The 10,438-nt window shown below is 37.4% G+C and overlaps 1 protein-coding gene across 1 annotated transcript; it reads right to left on the bottom strand.

The window, feature by feature from the left end:
- Nucleotides 1-182: 182 nt before the first annotated feature.
- LOC117435832 (CCN family member 3-like) lies at nt 183-4,253 on the bottom strand. The gene is made up of 5 exons (XM_034059288.3): nt 4,047-4,253; nt 3,403-3,631; nt 2,570-2,821; nt 1,974-2,188; nt 183-1,382 (listed from the first exon to the last, which is right to left on the bottom strand). The coding sequence occupies exons 1-5, from the start codon at nt 4,101-4,103 to the stop codon at nt 1,089-1,091; spliced, it is 1,047 nt and encodes a 348-aa protein (XP_033915179.1). The 5' UTR covers nt 4,104-4,253; the 3' UTR covers nt 183-1,088.
- Nucleotides 4,254-10,438: the final 6,185 nt, after the last annotated feature.

Below are 10,438 nucleotides of genomic sequence, written 5' to 3'. Positions count from 1 at the left end.
GTGTGTGAAACACCTAAAGCTAGAAGCTTGCAGTAGTTTTCTGTCTTGGACTTTCAGAGTGTTTGTTATCCAGGCTGCTTACACCACCCAGTACTCCAGTTACTCCAGGCATTGTGACATTGTACTGTACATGATAAAATACATGTGAAATGGAGACCTGGTAGAAACACTGGGACAAACCATTTTCTATAAAAATACATATTTTAATGACATAACTTGGAACTGCACAGTTATGCTTGTCATTGTCATACATGTTACACATTGGGTGAAATACATTACACAGTATACATTTTCTATTTACAAATTCCTTACGCATCATGGAAATTAAATCCCCCCCTCCCTTACGCACACAATAAACAGGGTAAACATAGAGCAAGCATTTACAGTCGTAGTAACATGCTAGTTTGTCATTGCAGTCCTTGGTGTCTTATCGGTGCAAATTAAATTAACAGTTTGTCCTCAGACACTTCAGAGTCTTTTGTCTTCAGACACTTTGTCCTCAGAGTCTTTTCAATATTCTGCATATTTTGTCTTAGAACGTTATGATTTTTTTTTTTTTTTTTACCAGATCTTGCTTCAAGCTACAGTGCTTCACAATATGGTAGAACTAAAGTGTAAAACTTGAGTCTCTCAAGTTTACTGCATTATTCTAGCTCTCTACTTTGTCAGAAGGAAAACCTTGTGGTCCAGCGTTTAAAATCAAAGCTGGTTTTATCTAGAAGGACACATGCTTGCTCCCAATCATGTCACTAATATTTGCAGTAGTATCCGAAATGAGATCTTAAAGTTCTGTTATAGCTATAGAAGCAAAATAAATACGGGGCGTTACACCTTTAAGCTTATATTGCTTCAAAGCATCTGATTACTAAGTTTCTGATGAAACAATGTGTTTATGTGGCTATATTATCTAATACAGTACATGAGTACTGGCTCTGAATATTACAATAATAGTTTCTGAATTACAATGTGTGACTGATACTACTGTACTTATGTTAAAAATGTAAAAGAGCTTGTATACACTGTCCCTTTATAATGATGACAACCACATTCATTAATCGCCTGTAAAAAAAAAAAAAGTACGACACTATTTATATTTTGAATCCACTGAACATGGGGTCTGACATTTGGAAGTCAGCGTTGTCCCTCGGGCAGTTGTTATGGCAGGCACAGGTATTGATGAACATCATTGTCTTCTTGATGGTTTTGCCCCTGGGACACTGGAATTCCACCTGCACAGTTTTGGTGCTATGCGGGGTACAGCACCTCCCATCACTGCACACGCCGCAGTACCTGGGTTTGTAGGCATGTACACTGGTGCAGTTCTTAAACTCAAAGTGCGTTGGCTCCATAGTCTTCTTAGTTCTGTAACACTTCTTCCCCTTCTGATTCACAGAGAAAGAAAAAAACAGGCTTTTGTTTGTAAAAGAAACATGACAGTTTATTACATACAAACGCATAGTGACATTTTCCTCTTTGGAATACTGTACCAGCAATGGTCAGAGCACATTCGAGTGATGTACATTACAGGCAATGCATGTTGCAATCATCCGTAACTATTAAACACTGAATAGTGCAGAATTTCAAAATATTACAAGAAACATTAATGAAATGACATTTGACTAAAGTATGTTTCAATGACAAAGTAAAAACAAACAAAACAACAAATAATTTACTAATCAGTTTAATTGGTTTGTTTCTCCCTTAATTAACACTGGCATGAAAATGTCAAGCAACATTATTTAAGGGTTTATATACCTTATCAGCTTTTGCAATAAGAAGGCAACAAACTTAATACTAGTCAATCCTGTTTGATAGTTATAGTCATGTAATATGTGGGAAGGTTTTAGAATAAGGACTATAGAGCAAAACAAAAATAATGCTTTATGCCATAAAAAAGCTTTATGGTTTCAAAAGCAGAAAGACTAGTATTCAAATTGTTTTTCAAAAGACTAAAGCCATTCTCTGCCTCATACCTTGCTTGTCTGCTTCTGATGTTCCTTCTCACATGGTCTGACCATGCACAGGCGGTCCTGCTTCCCCATCTCACAACGACGGTTCCTATTGGTGACCCGTGTGGACACCCCCATTCCACATGACTTGGAACAGGCGCCCCATTCCGTTGTCTGTTCAATGCAGTTAATGCTGGGATCAAAGATGTCAACTCCATAGGTGTCTTCCTGTCTGTAAGCTGTTTAAAAAGAACAATACATTTATTGGCAGCAGTTTGTCCCATTCATCAGAAATGTCCAAAAGATGGATTATCTAAAATGGATACATTCTCCCAATATATTTTGAAAGCTAAACTAATACCCTGACACATGGAATTTCAGTTCTATGCCACTTAGATGTAATACTTAACTGAAAATGACTGTACTTAATGGTTTTGCATGGGGTGCTTTATCTACATATAATCTGCCTTTCAAGACCCTCCTTCTTGAATTTCTTCCTATACAGTACATATTAAAAAAAAAAAAATCAAACATGGTCCAAGGTTTCTGTGTGAAACTTGTAGACAATCACACTAAGAAAGTACCTGACCAGTATGTTATTACTGCAAGCACGTACTCACCTGCCATCGCAAAACCCCCAAGGGGTGATTCTGCCTTGGAGTCACACACCCACTTCTCACAGCATTCTCCTGGAAGTTGGACTTTCCTGGGGAAAAGGCAGTCTGGGCCTGGGAGCAGCACATCCACGTTGCAGCGTGGCACGCAGGTGATCTGTCCGTCCCTGCAGGCACACTGGTATTTGCAGCTAGGCTGGAATGTTTCACCATTCTGATAGACAGAGCCATCAAAGACACAGATATCTCCTTCCCGGGCTACAAAAGACAAGAGGCCTTTGTTAAAAGCTGTCAGTTAAAGCAGCTGTTTTTAATTTTTTCATTACAAAAATTGATTCTAAAAAGTGATTTCAAGAGTATAAAACATAAACCTGTTGTAACCCAATAAAGCTTTGTACAGTAAGCTATATGCAACCGTTTACAGCATGCGGCACACAGTGCAATGTTCTGTGTGTAGCCTGACTTTAACATAATGACACACCAAGTATAAACCACTGTAGCCTGCACTGCATCTGCACCAACAGTTATAAATGGTTATTTCTGTGCTCTTCGAGTAAGCTCAGGTTTATCTTGGTAGGCAAGCCATTGTGCACATATAAACTGGACTCACTCTTCAGAATTACATTTTCCCAATGCCTTGGGAAGCTCAGCATTGACTTGTTCACAGTCATCTACACAGCTTGCTGACAAGAGGCAGGGAATGCAACAAGCTGTTTGGTGCTGTAACGTGTATCTTCTCAACAAATTGTATAAGAAGAACGAACCTGGATCACTAAAAAAATGCAGTTCTTATAACTGTTATCAAAGCGGCGCCGATTATAAAAGCAATTTGTTCTCACCCATGCAGACTCCTACTCTCTTCCTTGGATCAGCAGTGTAATCACAGCGCAGAGCTTTGCGTGTGTCGCAAGGGTTTCTCTCTGAGCAAGCCTCTCCTTGCTGCCGGGCACAAACCAGGCAGCACGCGCAGTCATCCAACATTAATTGAACCCCGGGAGCGCACCTAGGCGGCTCGGTCGGACACCTGCACTGAGATGGGCATGGCTGGGTACTAACTTGGGCCCAGAACTGTGAAAAAGAAATACCAGGTAAGCGACTGGTGGTACAGTAGGCATGCAATTGCAAATGTGTGCAAATTGAGATGCACCGATGGTTTATTATATTCGTTCCCTATGCTTTCGCATGTTTTGAATATCCGTGGTATTTTACTATAGCACTATTAACAACATTTCACCTGATGTATTTCTAAGGAAATTCTGTTGGTTCCCTATACTTTTAGATTAGCAAATATTCTACTGTAGTACCGCGTTAGTTGTTTACAAACAAATGGTTAAATGGTGGAAAATAGTAAGGAAAAGCAAATAGGTTTCTCAGTACCGTAAGACTAGCTAATATGTTTACAATATTCATTTGTTGGTAAATAACAGTAACTAACTCTTTCCTAACTTCTGGTCATTTATTTAGAGAGAAATGTCCAACTCACCAGCATCGAAACGAAAAAGAAAAATAGTTGCACAATTCTTGCCCGGAGTCTTATCATCTTGTCCTCTTTGTTTATTAACTTCCCCCCAATCTATCTGTTATCTTCTACTTTTTGTTGCTGGTCGGATCTGTCGAATTTCCTTTTCCACAATATTAAAAAGCTGCAGAACAATTTATAAAGCTCTCTTAGGAGGCAGTGAGCTGATTGGATAAGACACTGTAAAATATTCCCTCGCTCCATAGGTTAACAGATTTCTGATTGGATGGCAGTGGAACACTGTTTTTGACAGCTTGCTGTTTAAATATTCTCATCACAGGCCTGACCGGCTACTAAAGAGTTTAACTGTTTACGGGGAACACTGTACTGGGGGAGGGTAACAGACATTTTATATCCATATCAAGCTGACGTTATTGAAAACAAACAAACAAAAAAAAAACTTCCAATCAAATTGTAATGTACAGTACAATAAATAATGCATTTTAAAAGTCTAAATAAATATTTAACCTGAAAAGGTAACTCCCAGAACCAGCAAACTGAATGTGTAAAGCACAGGTCATATTTTTTGTGTCCCGTTTAATCCCTAGTTTGTGTTATGTGCTGCAAGATCAAATCAAAACCCAAGATTGTGCTATGTGATTACAAAGGGAATAGCAGTTTCACAGAAAATAAGCGTCAGAAATTTAAACCAGTCTTTTTAAGTTACGTCAATTACAGGATAACAAAAAAAATAAAATAAAATAAAAAAAACACTGGCAGCAATCCCACTGCAGGTGCTTGCCCTTTTATACCCACGTTCCCTTGCTGACAGCACAGAATATGACCAGATGTAGACAAAAGTTGGTAACAAGTGGATTGGTGAATCTAGTCATAGGAGCTGAGGTGGTAGAAGCTTGGTGCTGTAGCTGATATGTTGTCATAGCCATGAAAGTTGCTCCACATGGACACATCAACCATGATTGGATGGGGATGCGATAGAGACCTATGTCAACCAGAGTACTCTATGCAGGTAAAGGGGGGAGCTGCTGCTGTGATAGTAAGAGAGTTATTGACTGTAGAGGGCAACACGTGTTGAGGATGGCTGCAGACGGAAAAAGTTTGAGCTAAGTTCCAGCCTCCACTAACTGTAATTTATTTTGGGGTGATTTTGCAGTGGGTGTTTATTTTTATTTTTTTAATCTTCTAAAGAAATGGTAACAAAAGTCACCCAACATGTGACAAGACAATTACCTTTTGTCTGTATTCCTGGGTTGTTTACTAATATATTCAATGTGTTCAGTAGTGTGTTGTAACTATTACAAGTAGCATATACAAAGAAAACAGAATTGGACCAGGAATCAAGCCCTGTGCCGCCCCACACGTAACCTTTGACAAAACACGTGGAAGCTTTGGCACAGTTTTGTTTTTTTGTCCAGGTTTATTTGTGGTTGGAGAGGATGCAGGCATACATTTGTAAGATAATCTAATGAATTGAGAATAAGTCATTTGAAAGACAAGAAACTCCTGACTCAGTGAATCTTAACTATCTGCGTGCAGCAGGATAATATGCACTGCATGGCTTTGGAAGAGGCTTGAAGGCAGGTCCTTTAGACCACCAGGGCTCAAGGTCTGCTTTTTTCTCTTAGCCAAGCCATATTAGCCATTCCCCAGTGCTAAGCCGCAAGTTAATTTTTCCCACCACAACAAAAGGCCAGAGACATCACAGCTCCCTTCTTTTTCTGCTTGGGTCACAGTTTTATGCTGACATTCGTTTCTTTCACATGTGTAATCTTTAGCTGCTTGCAGCTGTGATTCATCCTGTCCAGAGGAGATGTTTGATTTCACATCTATCTAATACATCCCAAATCCCTGTATTTGAGAGGATTTCAAGTTTTTAGCACATGTTTATATAAATGAGAAGAAAACAAATGAATGGTGCACAGACTCCACTGATTTATTTATTTATTTATTTAGTTATTTTATGAATGGAAACTTTTGCTATTCACTGTCTTTGGGAACACAATAACACAAGATGGTGCATGTTGGATAAACATACTGTACATCACAGATAGTCCCATTGACAGTATAGAGAAAGCAGAGCTGTCTAGACTTGGTCTCTAATTTGATCTACTCTGATGACTATTATCTCCTTGTAAACCTGATGCACTCTGTAGTTGAAAATCTACTGGCAGCAGCCCTATTCAATCAATCAATCAATCAATCAATCAATCTTTATTTTTATATAGCACCTTTCACGATCGATCGCCGCAAAGCGCTTTGTACAAACCACAAATGTAATAAATGCCCACAAATGTAATAAGTACCCACAAATGTAATAATCTCTCCCAAAAATGTTATACCCACCTAACAACTTTCAGTTATTATTTATTATTAATTAAGTAGAATAGTCTATACTTTAATCATTGAGCAGTCGTTATTGGGGTTATGCGAATGGCTTTTTTTAAATCTTTATATCCAAAACTGACATTAATGAATATTATTAATTATAAGTTAAACTGTTATTTAAATACATAAATAAATATGCACAAAGTAATTCACAGGCATTATCATGGTTGCAACATTTATATATGTGAACAGATGGTTATTACATTTCCGGGAGATATTAAATTACATCTGTGGACAGATGGTTATTACATTTGTGGGAGATAGTACATTTGTAGTTTATACAGCTTACAAGGATACAAACATTAATACATATTACAAAAAATAACAATAAGCAGTAAAGATGAACACCCAAATAAAAATAAAACAGTAAAACAAGCAAGAAAGGGTAAGAAAACATTTAAAGATATATAAACTAGATTATAGAAATGTGTTTTGAATCTAGTTTTAAAGGCATCTACAGTGGGAGCTCTCCTTACAGGGCTAGGCAGGTCATTCCATAATGTAGGGGCTTTATAGCTGAATGCTCTATCACTTTTTTGTTTGTTTGTTTTATGAATTTTGGGAATAGTAAGTAACCCGGCATCTTGTGATCAGAGTGAGCATCTTGGAACATATGGGGTTAAAAGATCATTTAAGTAAGATGGGGCACGGCCATTTAAAGCCTTATAGGTTAAAAGCAGCACCTTCAAATCTATCCTAAACCAGACAGGAAGCCAGTGCAAAGATGCTTGCACAGGGGTAATGTGTTCTTGTCTCTTCGTCCCTGTTAAAACTCTAGCAGCAACATTTTGTACAAGTTCCAGATGAGAAATAACGACTACACGACCAGGTACTTATCAGTAGTTGATGAATTAAGAGATCAAGTTTTAATACAAAGTAAAGTATATAAGTAAAATAAAGTTGTGTTGGTAGGGGGGTTGTTATGTGTTATGTGGGGTGATTTCTGTGGCAAAGTATATATTCAATTAGAATGTTTTCATGCATTTTTTGTTTCTGTGGTTAGAATTACTGGGGCCTCTCACCCTTTGACCACTTGTTGGCAAAAACACAAAATAAGTGTAGTCCTGATTTGAGATCCTTGAGAAGCCGCTGAAGCTTGAATCACGTTCTTAAATTAAGTTAACTGTGTGGAAGAATTGGTAGTAGAGTGATTCACGACTGGTCAAATAGTTTTACGCAGGAAGCTGAACAATGTTAGACTTTGCAGTCCTATGTTTGCTGTCTTTGTCTGGTACTTTGAATTTCTCACAACCAGGATACAGTAAATTGTGAGTCAAAGTGCATGTCACCAGAAGATACATTTTGGCAGGATTCTTTGTTAGTGTAATTAAAAAAATATCCATAATTGTGTCAACGTGGAACAATAAAAGACCAACAATGTTTTTGTGTTACCATGCATACCAGAATTAAAAACTAAAATAAATTAAATCATTCAATGCCTGCTTGGCTTATGGTAAATCAACCATGCAAGAGTAAATATGAAAAGTCACGGGGAATACATATTTTTGAGGTCATGGCTTCAGGTGAGTGGATGCCAGGCATAAATTGAATTAAAATGTTTTGGATATATTGCAATATATTTTAAAACGTGAATGTTCGTAGTCAGTACTAAGTAGTGAACATATGATTGTATTATGAAGCCTGCAGTGGTCAGGGTCGTACCTACGCACATTTATGTGAGTTGTGAAATGTTTCTATTGAATGTTACGTGTCTCTACAGACAGCACAAACACTCCCGGCACAATGAATAATGTGTAATCAGCCTGAAATATTAGTATTGGATTGTGTTCAGGCAGACTCTTGTCTGCTTGACTTACATTTCAGTGCCATTAGCTGGAAAGATATACTGCAATGTAATGTTTGACTCCAAAAACATTAGGCAGAGTACTTAAAATCTGCAACCCAGAAGCTAGCACAAGTTTGGCAGTACACCTAGGGGTGTAAATTTGTTTGAGAAGTGCAAATGAGTTGTATTTCTAACCTGTAGTCTCAGATATGCTTTTGGAAGGCACTTTAACAAATGGTATGGGTCAGATAACTCAAAGCTTTTTACTCCAAACTGGTATCAGCACAGATTTTTACAAAAAGGGGATAAGAAACAGATAAGAAACAACTTTTAACTACTTAGAAGCCCCTAAATGACATGTCGAGTTGCTTATTTCTGGTATGGTAACTTTTATTGGGCTTTCCTTTCTGTAAAAAGCATGCTAATGTGGAGTAAAGAATTGTGAGAATATATTCCTTTGTTGACTCCAAGTGTTCTTATGATTACAAGTAGTGCATGATCTTATTACATTGAGTTATGTATCACCACAGGGATAAGGATGTACTGTAGTGACAGAGAGCAAGGTGAGGACAAACCTCCCTTCTAAATCCCAGACCTTCATTTTCTCTGTAAATGCTGTCTTCCACGAACAAGTAAAGGCATGAGGTTTATAGGGGAGCTAATATGTCACAAAAAGCTGAAATAGGGCATTTTTCTTGGAAAATGTATTGTATTATATATGTGGGGTCTCTTCATATCGTTCTTAAAAGTATTTGATTGTTGCATTGTCATTGTCATTGCCAACACCTAAGTGGAAAAGCAGAAGTCCTGGACAGAAGGGCAAGCAATTAATGATGTCATGGAGCTGGAAGTATTCCGTTTAATTGCTCTTCTTTGTATAATTTAAACTTGTTTTCCAAATGATTTTAACAGATACGGCAAAACCCTGTTAACATCTGTTCACAGTATGGAGTATAGCCAGATTACAGATGTTGCCAGTGTAAATTCCAGAATACAACATGAAGCAAATATGAAAGGGAACGTTTTGAGCCTGAACATAGTCCCATTAGTTTAAGAGGGCTGTATATTTTTTTATAATACAAAACCACAATACATCTAAACTGCATACATTTGTATTCTTTGTACTGTAAGTCAATGAAGCTTTTATTTTTTGTTTTTGGGGCCCTAAGGTGCATTGTTTTATTTGCCAATGCTCCATTGGTCTTGGTGCTCTTTAAAAAGTGGATGACATTACGGTACTAGAAAACTCAATCTGATTGGGTATAAAAGAATCCTAAACTGAATGACAATGCCTGACTTGCCAAAGGTAGGATCCGCTGTAAGAGGCAATAATCCTGGGGCTCAGTCCCCCAAGGGGAAACAGGAAATGTATTCCTCAAGATTGTATCCAGAGATTCATTTACTGCGTTTCTCAACATTATGGTAGCTCTCTAGCTGGATATTTATGGGTTTCCTTCTCATTTCTGAACGTACACAAATACATACATATATACACTATGTTACTAGTGCAATGCATGCATAACACATGTGTATCTCTTTAAAAATAGAACATAAGAGGGAAAGACAAATGGTAATTAAAAACGGTATTTTCTAGGTAATTTAATGATAGAGCTGGAGAGATCTGGTTAGAAGTTTACATATTTAAGCAGATGTCTATGAAACCCCTGTTGGAAAAGTTTTTTCCTAGCTGCTTGAGAAAACAAAGAAAGATGGGGGTAGCTGTTTAGCATGATTGGTTCAAAATGGATTGTGGACTGTAATGTCAATACTTAAATATTTTAGAGGAGGAGAGTGCTAATTCAAATAAACACTATTCTAAATATCTTATTTGGCTGGAATCTATGAAAACGGCCTTGTAATTCACTTAATAAATTAAGAGATGTGTTCTTTATTAGGAAGGTAATACCTCATAATCCCAAAACAAGTGGACACACAGAGATGAATAGTAGGCATAGTCTTTCCATTTCTTTTGCTTGAGCTTATGGTAATGTAGGAACTATTACGAAATATGCAAGCACATCATGAGAGAATGTAGTGCAACCACTGTGAGCTGTTAGTTAGCTGGCAGTAAAATATGTACAATATGTTATTGTATTGTAAATGTAAGCGATTTAAGGACTTAAACATGCAAAAATCTTTACAGTATAAAACTATAGAATTCAGGTTATGGGTTAGTGCAATGCATTCAGATGTAATTGTGTTGATTATTTTCCCAGGCAATGTG

The sequence above is a fragment of the Acipenser ruthenus genome, chromosome 3 (genome assembly GCF_902713425.1).
Source record: "Acipenser ruthenus chromosome 3, fAciRut3.2 maternal haplotype, whole genome shotgun sequence".
Taxonomy (NCBI): domain Eukaryota; kingdom Metazoa; phylum Chordata; class Actinopteri; order Acipenseriformes; family Acipenseridae; genus Acipenser; species Acipenser ruthenus.
The sequence above is the reverse complement of the archived record's forward strand: the minus strand, read 5'-3'. Positions and strand labels throughout refer to the sequence as shown.

What these genes read in the sequence shown, in the direction of transcription:
- LOC117435832 (XM_034059288.3), bottom strand. Translation starts at nt 4,103, where the DNA reads ATGATAAGACTCCGGGCAAGAATTGTGCAACTATTTTTCTTTTTCGTT. An exon ending in TCTTTTTCGTTTCGATGCTG is followed by an intron (nt 3,632 to 4,046) that starts GTGAGTTGGACA and finishes TCTTTTTCACAG; the next exon opens with TTCTGGGCCCAAGTTAGTAC. An exon ending in TGGGGGTTTTGCGATGGCAG is followed by an intron (nt 2,189 to 2,569) that starts GTGAGTACGTGC and finishes CTTTTTAAACAG; the next exon opens with CTTACAGACAGGAAGACACC.